The sequence below is a fragment of the Mobula hypostoma genome, chromosome 15 (assembly GCF_963921235.1).
Source record: "Mobula hypostoma chromosome 15, sMobHyp1.1, whole genome shotgun sequence".
In the NCBI taxonomy this organism is placed as follows: domain Eukaryota; kingdom Metazoa; phylum Chordata; class Chondrichthyes; order Myliobatiformes; family Myliobatidae; genus Mobula; species Mobula hypostoma.
In genome coordinates this window covers 35,970,045-35,988,270 of record NC_086111.1, presented here as the reverse complement: position 1 = coordinate 35,988,270, position 18,226 = coordinate 35,970,045, and the positions used below count along the sequence as shown (strand labels likewise).

Here is an 18,226-nt window from a genome sequence, read left to right as displayed (position 1 = left end):
GCCACGATGAGGCCACTTTCAGGGTGGAGGAGTAACACCTTATATTCTGTCTGGGTAGCCTCCAATCTGATGGCATGAATATCAATTTCTCCTTCTGGTAAAAAAAAATTACCTCTCCCTCCCCTCTTCTTCTATTCTCCCCTTACCTCTTCTCACCTGGGTGTCGCTTCCCCGGATTCCCCTCCTCCTTCCCTTTCTTCCATGGTCCATTCTCTTCTTTTATCAGATTCCTTCTTCTCCAGCCCTTTATCGTTCCAACCTACCTGACTTCACGTATCACCTTCTAGCTATCTTCCTTCCCCTCTCCCCTTGCTTTTTATCTTCCTCCTTCCTTTCCAGTCCGGAGGAAGTGTTTTGGCACAAAACACTGACTGTTTATTCATTTCCATAGATGCTGCCTCACCTGCTGAGTTCCTCCTGAATTTTGTGTGTGTTGCTTTGGATTTCCAGCATCTGTAGGATTTCTCATGTTTATGTTTTGGTATCTTCTTTTATATTATTGGCTAGATTCCCTTCATATTTTGTCTTCTCTCCTTGCCATGCTTTTTAGTTGCATGATTTTGATTTCTAAAAGCTTCCCGGTAATTTTTTTCCTATATTACATACCCTCTCTTGCTTTCATGCTGTCTTTGACTTCCCTAGTCAGCACAATTGCCTCATCCTCCCTTCAGAATACTTCTTTGGGATGAAATTATCTTTGCTCCCAGAAGCTCTAAACATTGCTGATCTGCTGTCAATACTACTAGGGTCCCCTTCCAGTAAACTTTGGCCAGTTCCTCTCTCATGTATCTGTAGTTCTCTTACCTGTAATATTAATTCATCTGATTTTAACTTCTCCCTCTCAAACTGCACCGTGAATTCTATATTTTGATCACTGTCTCTTAAGGGTTCTTTTACTTTAAGTTCTCTAATCAAATTTAATTCATTGCAAAATGCCCATTCCAGAATTGCCTTTTCCCAAGTAGGCTCAACCACAAACTGCTCTTAAAAGCATTCTACAAATTCCCTCTCTTGTGATCTTGTGCCTACCTGATTTTCCAGATCTACCTGCGTATTGAATTCCTCCATGACTATCGTAATTTTGCCCTTTGGACAGGCCTTTTCTGCCTCCCATTGTAACTTGTACCCCTTATTCTGGCTACTGTTTAGAGGCCAATATATATAACTCCCCTTCAATGTTTTAACTCTTCCCACAAAGATACTACGTCTTCCAATTGTATGTCACTCCTTTCTAAGGATTTGATTTCATTATTTTTTTTATCACAGAGAAGCCACCCTCCCCCTTCTGTCCACCTGCCTGTCCTTTTGAAACAATGTCTATCCTTGGATGTTAAACACTCAACTGTGATTTTCTTTCAGCTACAAATCAGTGATGCCACAATATCGTATCTGCCAATATGTAACTGAGCTACACGATCATCTACCCCATTCTGTATACTGCTTGCATTCAAATATAACATCTTCAGTTCTGTTCTTACCAATTTTGTCTCCATGTTACCATAAGTTACATTCTTAACCCTTTCTAAACATTTTAACTTTTTATTTATTCTGGAGCCTTTCATAATTCTCTTGCACCCTCTTTCCTTTTAACTTACCCTCAACTTTTCCCATTTGTGAACTCACCACCACTTTCCTATATAGTTGAAAGGCCTATCCATTGCCCTAGTTATGTGATTCGCCATGACCCCGGTCTCAGGTGGAGCCCATCCCATTGCAATAGATCTCCCCTTCCCCAGTACTGGTGCCAATATCCCACAAATTCAAATCCACTTCTCCCACACCCATTTTTTGAGACACACATTTAGCTCTCTGATTCTATTACCCCTGTGCCAATTTGCACATGGCTCATGTAACAAATCAGAGATTATTCCCTTTTAGGTTCTGCATTTTAATTTGGTCCCTAGCTGCTCAGCTGAACCGCTTTCCCTGTTCTTCCTAAGTTGTTGGTACTCATGTGGACCACAACAACTAGATCTTTCCCCTCCCACTCCAAAGTCCTCTGTAGGTCAGTTGAAATTTCCCAAACACGGGGATCAGGGAGACAGCACAGCCTTCAAGCCTCTCGATCCCTACGGCAGAAAATTGTGTCTATTCTACTGAATATACTATCGTCAATTATGACTGAATTTCTCTTCTCCCCCCTCTCTTGAATGGCTCCCTGAACCACAGCACCATGGTTCAGTTGCTCATCCTTCCTCATCCCTGCAGGGAGCAACAGTCTCAGATTTTTGGGCAAGCTCTAGGGCTGTGGCTCCTCCAGCACTGCCTGTTGGATCCCCCCCCATCTCACTTGCAGTAAGACACTCTCGTCTGGTCACAGACCGAATTTGAAATACTGAATCTAATGTGTGCAATTGCCATGTTTGAAGCTCAGATTTCAGGTCATCAGCTTTGAGCCTGAGTTCCTCCAGCAGCCAACACTTGTGGTCAACAGGAGTGGCACTGAGGTCCACCAGCTCCCACGTCATGTAGTTACCACATGTCACCTGATCCTGCATCCCTACTTTGTTTAATTTGTTGTTATAAAACTAATACTATAAATAATTAAATTTCTCTCAGATTTATTCTTTCATCAATTCCTGAATTTTCCCCTTAATGCCAGCTCTTCACATCTTTGTTTTAATCTACAAATGCTGTTGACTTTAATTCAAGAGTCACCTGTCCTTAAAGACATTAAATTTCACATTCTAAGTACCTCACAACTCCCATTCATACCAGACAGATGTTCAGTTACATACTGTTTCTACAAGTGTTTACATCTCAGTACATACCTCATTTCTTTCATTCCCCAGACCATCCCAAAGAAAAATATACTCACAGAAACCTCAATATTAGCAGTAACATATGAAAGTTGTAAAACTACTCTAATTCAATATTTTGATTTTTCTTTCATGGTTACTACCATAAGACAAATGGTGCAATTTGTAAGTTACTTTATTGCTATAATAACCCATAAAGACTGAGAAAAGATCAGCTCAATCAGATGAACCAATTATTGATCTTTTTTTACATATTGTGCCATATTCAACACAATAGCTGAGAAAAGAGCTCAACATCTTTTAGAATAAACACAAAATCATTATTATAATAGTCTTATATTTGAATAAAATAAAATTTTCTAGCTGTCAAATCATCATTTATGTTTTTGTTGAATGGAAAATCTGCCCTTACTCAATTTGTGAGCCAAACATATGAAAATAATCAAAAATATCAGATCTTTACAGTATAGGGTTGGTTATCTGGGCTCATCATGTCTACAAAATCAGACTAATTCTGCCATCACCTTACTCTCCACTGTCCATCCGACCGTACTAAAAACATTGCAAGAGTTTCTCCTTTTAAGAACAGTCTTCTAAATTCCCTTTATCCTGTGGATAAAATATTTATTTCTTCAGTTCTTGCACTCTAATTGGTGGCAAATGCATTAATTCACTAAGGGCCCATACCTTCTGTAGTATAGAATTCCAGATATTCTTGGATAGATATATTTCTTCTGCTGTCAGTCATGTGAGTCCCAGACCTTTACCTGTGACCATTTACACTCAATACTTACTGCCTCGCTGCTCAATATCTGGAACACCTGATCGATATCACTGGGCAAAGTTCATTTATGTATGCATGAAAACAGCTGCATCCTAGCAGTTCATTTATTTAACCAATGTTGCAATATTTCTAACCCATATGTAATCTTTCTTAGATACATGTACACCAGATAAGCACATGATGCCTCCAAACCCCTGTTAATTTCTGAAAGAGGTTTCTTACTCTTGTGTTCCAACAATGAAGGACAATATACTATTTGACTTCAAATTGGCCCTGTGTACCTGCATAATTGCTTTTTCAGTCTCAAATGTTCTTAGAACATCAATTGCACAAACATATCATGCCGATATCCTTGTGTAACATAATCCAGCCCAGATATAGGAACTTATAGGTAAGCACCAGTGCACAGAATCTTCTAATTTCCAAACCAGTTTGACTCAGAAATTTATTATTTGGTCTATATAAAATAACTCCCTTTTTAATAATTCTGTGCAAGTAATAACTGTAGAGGTTTCAGAAGCTAACCTAGTTCATTACTTCATTCTCATCACAATGTTATCATCAACAGTTTTCCAATTTCAGTAAGTTATGTGAGATTAGATTAGATAATGAGGACACACAGTCCTCTTTTATTGTCATTTAGTAATGCATGCATTAAGAAATGATACAGGAAGAGGAGGAGAAGATGGCAGCGTGTGTGGCCGCTCCAAAATGATATCTGTATTTGTTAAATAGGGGCCGTGCACAATTCTGATTTCACGGAGACAGATGTGAGAAGCACGGAGGAACATCTGGAGAAACTTCTGAAATGCCCGCTTCGCTGCCGCTGCTGCTGTGCGATCGAGAATCTCCGGAGGGGAAGGCCCCAAATCCTTGGCTTTGCCTGTTGCCGGGGCTGGGGTTGAACTGCTCGGCAGAGATGGTGCTCGGTGCTCGGTGTCAGAGGGCTGGTCGGAGGCTCGAAGTTTTCGGACAGACTCAAGAGTCGGCTGTGGTCGGGCGCTTCCAGGGTGCTGCATCGGCAAGTTTGCGGTGCTGGAGGTTCATGGCAAGGAGGGTTTTTCTTCCTTCTACCGTCTGCGTGAGATGACGGGACCTTCGAGAGACTTTGAGACTTTTGTTTTACCGTGCCTATGGTCTGTTCTTTATCAAATTATGGTATTGCTTTGCACTGTTGTAACTATATGTTATAACTATGTGGTTTTTGTCAGTTTTTCAGGCTTGGTCTGTCTTGTGTTTCTGAGATATCATACTGGAGGAACATTGTATCATTTCTTAATGTATGCATTACTAAATGACAATAAAAGAGGACTGTGTGTCCTCATAATCTAATAATCTGAGGGCCTGTGAAATGTCGAATACTGGGTGAAACGCAAAGTCTTTGGGGTAACTGCAAGTCTGTGTCTTTACTGTTGTTTTGCTCACACTTGAGTGCTCAGTCCGGGTGCCAATGCTTTTTTTTTGCTGGTGGGGGAGGGGGGGATTGTTGCTTGCTGCCGCTTACGTGCAGGAGGAGGGAGCTGGGGGGACTTTGGGACTCTAACACTTAACTATTGTTCATTCTTCGGGGCACTCTGTTTTCCTGGATGGTTGCAAAGAAAAAGCATTTTAGGATGTATATTGTATACATTTCTCTGACATTAAATGTATCTTTGAAACAATGTTACTTTCTGAACTTCTTGAAATTCTTCAAGTATCCTAATCAATGTTGTGGCATCCATTAGTCTCATGAGACCATGGATCTGTGCCTGGAAAGTCTACTGGAGTGTCCTCTCCAGGGCTCAGGCCTGGGCAAGGTTGTATGGAAGACCGGTAGTTGCCTGTGCTGCAAGTCTCCCCTCTCCACGACAACGATGTTGTCCAAGGGAAGGGCAAAGGCCGATACAGCTTGGCACCAGTGTCGTCGCAGGAGTTGCCAGAACGAAGTTGAAGGCAACGTTGGACTGCCTTAGGGACTCCAGCTCCGGATTTGTCCTCCGGGTTTACTCCTGAAGCCTTTCCCATGAGTGGGTATGGCTGCAAGGCAGTGGAGATTTGAAATCAGAGTTTTCCCTCTCTTAGATGGACTGCCTTCCCAGGCTGACGAACTCCATCTATCCTAATCAATATAACTACTTCAATGCTAAACATATTAAAACCACTTACAGGGAAGAAGATGGTCTGCATGAGGGGAATTCAAAGGTTTCTCAGCAAATCAAAAGATGACCAATGTATCAGGTAATAAACAAATGATTTTACCTGCAGCTCTGGTCTTGCCAAAAGCAGTGAAATGTTCTTGCTTTCCTCACTGGTAAGCAAAGCTACAGCTTCTTCTCTGTTTTGGATCTCAATGCCATTTATCTACATTATAAAGACAAGTGTGTTTTAATTCATTGAAATTCATTAACCTTTCCATATTATAGGGTGAAAGGTAACAAACTTAATTGTATTGTTTACTCTGTTCCAAATGGAAGAATTACATTATGGCTTAATCAAGTAAAAAAGACCATGAATCCTGTCCAGATTTGAAAAGAACTTTTTTTTTTAATTGGAGTTCCGTGCTTACACTATTATCAGATTTTCACCAGTATTCAATATACATACATAAAGAAAAACAATCAAAAACAATGTGCACACAAATGAAACATGACCTGGTATCAGGCCTCTGTCATTGCTGTTCTGCTATTAGTTACTGCAGTGTCTAAATCAACTGATGATTTTCTCTGGCAAAATAAAGCAAAAGCACCAGACTGTAGTAGATGTTTTGTAATGTTCTGATGCTGAATATGTTTAAAAATTTTTTAATGAACTAACTGAAAAATGCAAGATGAATTTCAGAATATACAAATATACTGATATATAGGAACACAAAAGACTGAAAATACTGCAGTCAGGAACAAAGTCCATTCAAACGCAACAACTGCAGAGGTTTCAGCAGCTAACCTACTTACAAGTTCAATTCTCATTGCAATGTTATCAAGTTTTTCAGTTTCATTAGACAATGTTACTTCCTCAACTCTATGAAATTCTTCTATTATTCTAATGAATCCAACTATTTTATCATTAAACATACTAAAGCCACATACAAGATGATGGTCTTCATCTGGAGAATTCAAAATTTCTAAGCAAATTAATTAAACTCATTAGATAATAAACAGATGATTTTACCTGCAGCTCAGTCAATACCAAAAGCAATTAAATGTTCTTACTTCCAAAGGCTATTGCTGACACAGCACAGGGGCTCAGTCAAGCATTTGCTTTCTCTGCATGAGGCTTCGCCAAAATAGAGGAGACCACAAGGTGATCACTGAATGTAACAGACAATGAATATAGATCTTTGCCTCACCTGGAAGGGGCTGAGGGAAGAGGTGTGCGGACTGGTGTTACACTTTCTATGGTTGTAGACAGAATGCCCAAGGAAGGGAGTCAGACAGAGTGTGATCCCTGAAAAAAGCAGAAAGGCGATGGTACAAGAAGGTGGGGCTGGTGCTGGGAGCACGTTTGAAGCTCATGGAAATGTCAAAGAATGATGTGCCGTTTACATAGGCTGATGGGGTGAAAAGTAAGGATCAAGGGAACTCCAACCTTGTTCACTATGTGTGGAGACATGGTGAGAATAGAAGTGTGTAAAATACAGGAGATGTTATGCTAGAGGTTTGGGGGGAGGAGTTGTATGAAGAAACTGTGTTTCCTGAAAAAGGAAAACATCTGACATGTCTTGGAGTGGACAGTCTCATCTCAAGAACTGATGCTGTGGATCAGAGAAGTGAAGAGAAAGGAATGGTATTCTCACAAGAGACGTGGAGGGAGGAGGTCTAGTCCAGGTAACTGGGTGAGTCTGCAGGTTTGTAGTACATGTCAACAGATGATTTCTCTCCATAGATGGGGACAAGGAGATCAGAAAGGGGAGACAGTTGTCAGAAATAGCCGCAGTGAATCTGAAGGTAGGATGGAAGTTAGTAGCACACCTGAAGAGACAAGTTCTGCATGGGCGCATGAAGAAGCATTAATGCAGTCATCGATGTCGTGAAGAAATGTTAGGGAGTGGGGCCAGTGTAGGGTTGGAACAAAGAGGGGTGCAGTCATAACCAATGCCAATGTGAGCATAGAAAATGACAGCAATCAGAGAAGTTGTTCAGGATATGCCAAGCACCAGCCTGAGGAAAATGTTCAAAGAACGGAACTGGTTGAATCTATGTTTGGGAAAGAAGCGGAGTCCAAATAACTTCCTGATGGGGAATGGAGGAGTATAGAGAATGGATAGCTATTCGGTCGTATCCTGGACTTAGATGGGAAGAGACTGCACAAGTGGGGCAAGAGCAGGCAGAAACAATGAGCCTACCAAGGTGGTCATGTCTGTGAATTTTGAGTAAGAGGTAGTACTTCATTGGGGTATCATATTGGAGGCTGTGAAGAGGAAATCTTCTGGAGTGATGAGATTTATGATGGAATGGGAGACAGTGGCTTAATGATTGTTGGTCAGCTCATAGTCCAGAGGTAGGGATGAAGAGGTGTTCACGAGTCACCATCTACTTTCTGCCAGGTTGAGGTCAGTCTGTCAGACTAAAACAGCATATTGATTTATGTCTGCTGGTACAGTGAGCAAAGCTTTACCTGAATTATTCGGTCTCCTTCCCTAATGCGGCCATCTTTTGCGGCAATACTATTTGGATCAATCTGAAAAATCAACAAGAATTTTCTTTGATAAATAACATGCACAATAACTACTTTTCAGCTACCTTTTCCGGTGCTATTTCACCCACAGACTGCATTCACATTTTTCCACTGTGCTGCTTTCTGGCTGTTAACATAGGTTTATCTTTTTCTTTATATTTTCTCATTTTTGAGATAAAAAATTCTTTGTATCTCCTCATAAATAAGATAGCTAAATCAACAGAATAAATTACGGATACAAATTCTGCAATATCAGCTGCCTCTCAAATAAAGCCTGTTTTTGCTTCCACTCGGAATTCAGAAATCAGGTCAGTGTGAAAGACCTAAACGATCCTATTGACCCTACTAGAACATCTAAATGTTACGGTTACTTCGACTATCTTTTCCAGACATCCATGTCATGAGTTATTTAACTGGTGTTTTTTATATATAAATCTTAAACTGTTTGCTTTCTCTCCAACTAAATAAAGATGAAAGTGCAGCAGAACTAGAATAGGGCTAATCAACCTTCTCCTTATGAATGCTACTAAGATCCAAAACTTGATATATTTGAAAAGATGCAAGGTGAAAATTATGTTCCACAATTCTGTCATGTTCTATCATCTGAAAACTAAGTCAGATCAATGACTTTGCAGTCTTTGATCACAATTTATTTTATATAAAGCACACTTCAGTGCGAAAGTCCATTAAGTCCGCAGACAGTATTTATACATGCCTATCTTTTAAGGGTTATCTAACAAATTGGTTCTGTGCTACATTTTATCCTTGGATTATATCTGTTTCCTCAGGTCTGATGTACCCTCCCCAATAACATAAGACTTGACCTTTACACCCTATCCCCCACCACCATGACCATTTCAACCTGTATCTTTAATTATTTCTTCCCATGGTTGGTGGGCATTGGTACTGCAAGAGAAAAGTCACCAGAATTGTGTGCATTAAGTTGGAAAATTATCCAATGAGGACAGCACAGAATTGGGAGCTTCCATCACAATGAATTTATAAGTGGCTATTGGTCAGAGATACGTAGAAAGGGTGATTAGTTGCTCAGGGACACAATTGAGACTAACATTAAAAGTTTTAACATGGTGATTTCTCAGCAATAAACTCCATTGCCTTTGAAATAGTTCAGTCATCTTAATTGTCATCTTGAAGCAGGTTTTGACAGACTGCTGGGTGACAATTTTAAATAACATAAAAATTGTCACCCAGCAGTCTCTCAAAACCTGCTTCAAGATGAATTACCTTGCCTTCGGAAAATATTACCTGAATGTGCATTGCACACTTTTGATGCCAAGGAGAATATATTTGTGTCACTGCAATAGATGCACAGAAGACCAGGGAGAAAAACTGAAGACCACACACAGAACCTTGTAAGTTCTCAGTTCAATTTTCTGAACATCAAAAATTGTTCTGCATTGTGTACTACAAAATAGCATATTTAGATCCATGAATTCAATCATACTAAACACTATATTATGTAGAGTGGTACAAAATAGCATGCTTAGATCTATGAATACATTATACTAAATTTCACTGAATATCACCTTTTGTCCCATTACTCAAGTACCTTCCTCAAGAGTACCATGTACAAAGGTTCTTTAAGTTTAATTACAAAAAATTGCTTATGGTACTGTTTAAAAATCCACTCCTTACATTCTTCTCAAGAATTTAAAATAAAGAATAAATCTTTACCCTCAAAAAGAGGAGTTACATAATTTTCTAAACACCAGCATTCTACCAGCATGGCTCCAGCTCATTTAAAATTCTACTTCTAAAAATCAAAAGATCTCATTCAATGGAAGACACATTGTAACAACACTTTTACTAGCCTTTGTCAAGTAGACAACATAAAGCTTAATGTATGAGGTGCAACATCATTACACAAAGCTGTTCTATTTCATCATTTGATCCACAAGTTGAAAAGTGACAAAATGCTAGCTTGAATGGCAATTTATGCACCTGAACCAGGAATTATGACCCTGTCATTACTATTACAAAATTTACTACAGCGAAGTATTTCTTTCTGAAGTACAATATCTTCCTTACCTCACTGACATATATTCCCATGTCGTCTTCATCATCTGTTCTGTAGCATACTGTGAGACCAAGCTTGTCCTGCCCTTGCAGTCTATACAAATCTACTTCCTGAGCAGTCACAAAGAAAGTTGACAAAAAGAAATTAGCAGGGCTTGTTAAAAAGATATTTTTTTCCACAAGCTTGTTTTCAAAGAGACTTTACATTCAAGATCAATATCTTATTTTTTGTTTTAATAATTATTATGCTTCAGTTAACAGTTTCTTCAGAGTGCTTTTTGAATACTTCTGTGACATTACAAACACTCACCACTTTAAATGTTAGGAGAAGAATTTCAATCATTTTCTTCTAAAAGTATACATTCACACAGAAAATTAATTTTCCATTAAATTAATTTGAAGTTGACCTGTGTGCCCACCTTTTGGAATGATACTCCAAAGTAAAACTTCACAGAAGATGCATTCTTTCATTAATCAGTTTTGGTTGCCTACCAGAACTTGACTAGAAATTTAGACTTCTATCCTACTAAAACACATTAATTTTTATTCAGTGCCTTTTCAGTCTATTAAAGGATAAATAAGGCATAAATGTTGTTGCAATCTAATGCTTTTTTTAAAAGTAACTGTGTGATTCTTTGAAATGGAATGGATTTCATTTGCTTGACCAGCTTATCGTACAACACACCTCAGGCTTCAAAATGTATAAACCTTAAATGAAATTTAACACTCAGTAACTTGCCAAATGCTACTTTTTTTAAAACTACATGTTTAAGTATGAAAACAAGTATTAATATATTCTATACACACTATAGACATTCATCACATAAAATTGTAAATCTTCAGTGTTCAATTGCTGTTAAATTTGACTCTATCTCACAATAGGGTTATATTTTTAATGCTTCCTGATTCTCTACCTCCCAATCTCTTATTATTGCTTTATCTTTAATCTCTTTTGGGCTGAATATAATTTAATACTTAAAAAAGAACAATCTTCTTAACCTCTTTTAAGTCTGCAAAAACATAAGTTAAGCTCAAAATTCAATAGAAGTTCAAGTACGCTCTTGATATTGTACAGACTTATAGCCTAGAATTACAAATCACAGTGGTCAGACCTTTCATCAATAATTGTATGTCATTTTAATTCTAGGTCAATTTGCACATAAATCCCAAAATCAATATGAACTATCTTCCGTTTATTAGCAATCTTTCCCCTTCAATTTCAGTTTTACAAGAAGAGAAATAAAAAACTATGTCGATAAAAAAAATCACGCAGATCTGAATATTTGGTTTTTAGTGAACTAAGTATAACACCAGAATTACAAGACAATGTAATAAATTCTGGTTAACACCCTGAAATGTATGGAAAATCTGAAACCATTTTAGCAGTCTGAAGTACAGAAAGCAATACATGTGATATAATTACATTTGACTAGGAGGTGTGTACACAAACTACTGCTGTGGGTCCTAATTTATGTTGACTGAGAGCTACAGTACATATATCACTAAGTGCTGGAGAGCTGTTAAGAAAATTGAAAAATACATTATTAAATGAAAATAATGCATGACAGCTGTCAGGCAGTGCAGTCAAACCAGCAACCTTTGTTATAGATTTGTCAATATTTGTAATTTGCCGGGCAATGTACTGCTGATATTTCTGTTCTCCTTAATATAAGTGCAATGCAATTAATGCTGTTATTTTTTTCTCATACTTGATCACATAAAAAAAACCCAAAAAAAAACATGAAATTCAAAATTCAGATGGGTACCGATGATGAAACATAGAAAGGAAGGACAATTGGAAGCTGCAGATTGCATAGAAGTTATCCATCTGTAGTATAAAACAGCAAATATTACCCGTAGCTTGGGGCCGTGGAGTTGTGATTTAGACATTAATCAATGTTAGGCAGGGGTCATGGTGTCGTCTTGGTCTCCACTCTGTGCTAGCACTGTTTTGTAATGAATCAGCAGCTTTAAGTCACAGCTTGAGATGACCCTTATACCAGTCGTTAATGTGCAGAATGACCATAAAACCAACTAGCAAAAACCATATCTTCGTATTAATACAATATCTGGATTTTGTTGCGCTATGGGTTTTGCTTTATAAAGTAACCACTACACTTCACACAGTTTTAAACCACATTGAGTTTCACACCATTTTCTTTGGAGAATGCATTCAAGGCAGAATTATTACCTATTGCCAAGATGCTTATTGCCTCAGAGCTTATTCCTGAAGTACAATTATATGAGTGACAAGCATCAGTTGAAACTATCCTGACTGGTAACCCTTAAAGGAGAAGAGGTGATCATTTCCAAATGTAACATGAAAGCTTATGGAACAGGCATTTTGATTTTCCAATTTGGCTTTCAACACCTTGGTCAATGAATCACTGGGGAAGCAAAAGGTGATCTGTGCCAAAGCCCAAGGAAGCCATTGACGTCAATAACATGGCACTTGGACAAAGTCACCAATAATGTGAACCAGGTTACACATTCAGTGATGGAAAGCACCAGGATATTGACTTGGTTGGAATCAGTGAAAAAACCAACAATTCTCAAATGTGGTAACACTGGCCTCAAACACTCCAAACAATAACTGAGACTCAGCTGACAAAAACGTCACCAATCTTAATCCAATACAACTGATCAGATGCTGAGTATACTCATAATCTTTTAACACTATTCCAAATGACATTAAACAGCTGTTAAACATCTAGCCATTCAACCATTTGAGGGACATTTTACAACAGTAAAGGCATCCCTGGTCCTTCCCTTGTTGTAGCCACTGACAGCAGCATATTACTGGAGCATCACATGAAAGCTGCAAGCCTGTGTACAACAGTTCAGGAGCCTAAAAAAGGGGGTGCTAGTCATCAATGAGAATCCACAGCCAGTGCCAACCTACAAATTATCAACCTTAACATTCCATTTGCCCCTTGTCCTAGTCTTTCCCAATTTATAAGACGCAGGCAGTGTAACTCTGTACCCTATACTTATTCCCTCCTTCCCATCACATTTTTTTTTCTGCAAATCAAGGTTCTGGTTTAATCTTTCCAATTCTGTTAAGTGAAACTACACTACATACATTATTTCTACTTTATATAGGCTGTGTATTTATCATATCATTCCAACTTTTACTATATGTTAGTGTTATTTTAGGTTTTATGTGTTATTTGGTATGATTTGGCAGGTTATTTTTTGGGTCTGGGAACGCTCAAAACTTTCCCCCCATATAAATTTATGGTAATTGCTTCTTCGCTTTATGCCATTTCAGCTTACGAACGATTTCATAGGGACACTCTACCTTAGCGGGGGAAATACGGGACAAGGGCGGTCCCGAATGGGACAAACCAATTTAGCCCAATATATGGGATGTCCCGGCTAATATGGGACAGTTGGCAACCCTATGTTCAAGTTCAACAGTGTGTGACAGGGAATGAGAAAAGGTGCAGCTGACTCATATTGTTTCATATCGCCAAATCATATCATTTCCTCGCGGCCCGGTGGTTGGGGACCACTGATATAGAAAACAAAGCTCCTATCATTAATTTATATAAAGATTTAAATCAGCTGTGATTGAACTGGCATTAATGAATATTGTATGCCATTTATCCAGCATAAGACATTGTTTATATCTTCACTGTGAGAACATAAATAATTATTAATTTCAGCAACAAAATTTGCACCATTAGTGAATAAAGATAGTTTAAGGAGATATATTTTCTTGACCCATTTCAGCTGCACAGAAACAGAAAAATTACAGTCAAGAACTTCTTCCTATCCTTCTTGGTTGTATTAAACAGCTGAATTTATATAGCAATTTCACAGGAAACAATAGCTGATCTTCACAGCAGAATTAAATTCAGAGCACGTCCATTAGTGAAAAGCCCCACAAGGCTAACTTGGTATTTTGCTTGCACGCTTCAACATTTCCATTACAGTAAATGGAACTAGTGCCTCTGTGGTCTGCTCAAATGCATTTATCAACAGACAACAGAAAGTAACTGAGAAAACTATTGGAGCTCAGCTTTGTTAGTGCTTTGACCTTTCCATTGATCTTAGTCTTCAAGATATGAGCAAGCTTCTTTAGTGGCTAAAGACAGTCTTCCAGACCATTAAGGGTTTCCCAACACTCAGCTGCCTGTGTCATTGCACTGGTCACCTTTTGGCACTACACAGTACATCAAAGTCACCATTATTAATGGTTTAGCTCACATCATTACAAAAGAACCAACAGCAAAATACTTCACAATTTTGAGCCTAATTTTTTTTAATATCACATCTTTTTGTAGACTAATTGTTAATTATCAGAATTCCTGTTCATTTTTAACTAATGCATTGATGTTTGAAACAGCTTCTGTTGTTGTAAATCAATTTATTTATGACCCAAGAAAAGACATATTTCAACTTGTTTTACATTTAAAGGCTGGAGAAGATTTAGTGCTTCTCCACAGGGAATGGTTCACAATGGTATAAAATGTTACAAAGAGTCAGGAGATAAAATCTAACCTTATAGTATATAGAAAATTTGTTTTTGTAAAATGCATCCCAGAAGAGGATTGAGATTTATTAGTACTCGTCAATTGCTTAATGTATTATCACTAGTCCTTGGAGAAATCTATGCACTTTAATACAAAATCCAACAGATTCCCTCAATTCAAATTTATGTTCTATATGTTATTTCTTAATAAGTCCTCTCTATCCATTGAGATTGCTCTGGTTCTCAGGCATTCCTATTCCCCAGTTTATTTCCCTGCACCTCTTCTCTCGTAATGGGTATAACCAAGCCTTGTTCTCCTTCCAGCAACCAGCCCTGAGGGTAACTTGCGGTAATGAATTACCCTCTGCACCAAAACGTCTTGGGGATAGAGCAGTAAAGTGTGTGGAGGACTAAAGGAGTAAACCCAGTGCAAATGCTACACAACAACGAGGTCACAGTAGCTGCAAAGGTTATGTATCTGCAGGAAAGCTCCATATCTGCAGCAATATTGTACCATCCTCTTTGCATTAAACATTATAGATGTAGATTTAGAGTTCTAGTGAATACAATAAGAAAAATATTATGAACTGGAAGGGTCACATGAAATACTTGTATTGAAATATTCTTTGAACTTGGTGAAGTAAATGGCAAAATTTGCATGCAAACATTTATGTAAGCATACATATGCAAATATTTTAATCTACATGCACAATGAAACATGAAAAGTCAAGTATACTATATAAATACTTCAGAATAAGACATTTTATGAAGAAAAATTCTCAGATTTTTGAAATATGCAACATTTAATAGGTTTTCAGTCTAAATGACCTCTAATAATGAACTCACCTCATATTCTAATTCTTCTCTGTCCATTTCAGTTTGCAATCCTCCAAAATAGTCATTTGAATCATAATAGTCCTGTCCTGATGGATGCCTTTCTCAAAACAAATTAAAATGAAATCAATGTATTAAGCCTGAAAAATGTTAAATGCCAGATCAACATAGATTCCCACCTAGAATAGCACACAAGTTTCATAATACATAATAATCAAGAAATTAATCATAAATTAGTCACAATAGGGCCTTTTCCCCAGAAATTAAATGGTCTATTACACAATTCTTTTTCACTATTTCTTCCAGCTAGCAACAAAGAATAACAGTGAATAAAGCCCAAGGACTTTTAGTTTCGGTTCGTAAAGTCCAACTAAAATCTCCCAGAAGATAATCGACAATTATTATCTCTTATCTATTGTTTAATGTATTTCTCTTAATCCTCTGAAGTACCTACTAACTTTACATTAAATCAAACCCTAACAACTTCCTCACAAATTCTCTATGACACCATCATTAAAGATTCTTTTCATTATTGTCCAAAAATTAGGATCATTGTGAAGATACAAAGCAAGCGTGCTCTGGTCTCTTGATTGCCTCAGGACATAGCACAAGGATTCTGGATAGGTGCAGCATTGTCCAGTGACATGCAAACTGTGTATGGGTGCCACCTATAGAATTTCTACCTGCACTGCAGTAGGCTGATGGGTACACAAGTCACTTAACACATGGATTTCTATTCTAATTCAAATCCTTCACGGCATCTCTGTTGCCTGCTTCTGGCTCACTTGTCCTCCCTGAGTGGATTGCGAGCCAGCATTGGCTCCTTTTTAAGTTATAATTAATGCCTCTCCTTTGGATTTTCAGGACCCCATTCTTTGACCCACTGCATGAGATACCCAATTAGCTCCAAGCTCAAAAGTCAATCCTCATACTCACTGGAAACACCGCACCAAATTCTAGCCTTCCCACACTATTATATGATGTGAAATTAATATCCATTAATTTCTGCAAAGGCAATTATGGAATCCTTGATCTTTAGAGTGGAAATAGTCTTTCAGATCCAACAATAATTGTTGTAGTTTCCAAGGATGAGATTTAGATACAAAGGCATTGTATTTACTACATGTAGCTGCCTCCAGAAGATAAAACTGTCTTGATAATTCCAAAAGACTCATGTAGTGTACAGACTCCTCTGAAAGACTATTGTAATTGCTTTAAAACTAATTTCAGGTGCTAATAAACAAATTCCTAGATTTCACAACCTTAGATGCCACATCTGTAGCGGTAGTATTCAAACTGTTAGTACTGGCCACTTGTGCCACAGTTCTGGCCTACAAACCCTACACATCAGCGGGTTTCACAATTCAGATTAACTTCACTTTCCATCTCTTAAGCCAAAAAAAAACATGCAATGTCTTTATCCTCTTTTATCATTCACTGGTTATATTTGTTTGAGGGGAGATCTGGTGTTACTGCTTCTAATCTTTGCCAGTTTTGAATATTACCCATGTGATTTACTGTCTCATTCAGCTGCATCTATATATAGATACATAGAAAATAGGTGCAAGAGTAGGCCATTTGGCCCTTCGAGCCTGCATCGCCATTTATTATGATCATGGCTGATCATCCAACTCAGAACCCCGCCCCAGCCTTCCCTCCATACCCCCTGACCCCCGTAGCCACAAGGGCCATATCTAACTCCCTCTTAAATATAGCCAATGAACTGGCCTCAACAGTTTCCTGTGGCAGAGAATTCCACAGATTCACCACTCTCTGTGTGAAGAAGTTTTTCCTAATCAACCTGGTTTGAATAATAATTAAACTTGATTTGATTTGATTTGGTGCTATCTATCCAAAATGGTGGCAAACTGTCTGAGAGGTTCCATTCACTGGTCTCTACATTTTCTCAGCTGTTGGGGAGAAGCCACAGTATTAATGCATATAAACTATAAGGGTATCTATATGGCAAAAAGCTTCAATGTTCCTTCTGTGCAAACAGTTGTCTGCAATTTCATTAAGGATTTGCTTCAATGTAATATACATGCAATAATATTGGCACAGTATTAATTATTTAAATCATTTGCAAACTGGCAAGCATTAAGTGGAAACACAAATTACTCCTCATACAAAAAAATCTTATTTTCCTGCTTAAACTACACTGGTGATATCGGGAGTGATATGAGCTGCAAAGAATTTCATGCCACTTGCATGAGAAGGCTCAGTTTACTCCCGCAGAACGTTGATACAGTTTCCTGTGGTTTTCGCCCCTATTGTTACCTCAATGCAGACAGTCTCCTTCACTGACATTGAGTCCACTCGGAACGAGGAATGGGCAAATAATACTGGCAGTGGGAGGTCAGGCCAATTTCCAACTTGCTGGCTTCCAAAATGATAAGAAAGCCACACGTGACCCAAAAGTGTCCCTTGCGACACCCTGTACAATGCATCCTGACGATGAGCTTTCTCAGCATGAAATGTAATTTGACTTCCAAATTAAAACTGCAATCCTTAAGCTTCTAAGTGAGTCCAATTTTGTTGTCACACATCATTCCCTCGTATATATGGAGTGATACCTCAGCCCTCTGGGGTGAAGTGTGGGGGGTGGTGTTGAGAGTGGTACATACATCATTAACACCAGCAAGACTCTCAGCAACATCTTTTAACACTGCTTGATGTTGCACA

At 38.2% G+C, this 18,226-nt stretch overlaps 1 protein-coding gene across 4 annotated transcripts in view; it reads right to left on the bottom strand.

The window, feature by feature from the left end:
- Positions 1-18,226, bottom strand: part of pdzrn3b (PDZ domain containing RING finger 3b) — a 276,205-nt gene that overhangs the window by 6,229 nt on the left and 251,750 nt on the right. For all 4 annotated transcript variants that reach the window (XM_063067896.1, XM_063067897.1, XM_063067898.1 and 1 more), the window contains 4 exons: positions 15,557-15,644; positions 10,246-10,344; positions 8,137-8,199; positions 5,782-5,883 (listed from right to left, as the gene is read on the bottom strand). In XM_063067896.1, the coding sequence (XP_062923966.1) occupies positions 5,782-5,883; positions 8,137-8,199; positions 10,246-10,344; positions 15,557-15,644 (352 nt within the window). The remainder of the gene's footprint in view (positions 1-5,781; positions 5,884-8,136; positions 8,200-10,245; positions 10,345-15,556; positions 15,645-18,226) is intronic.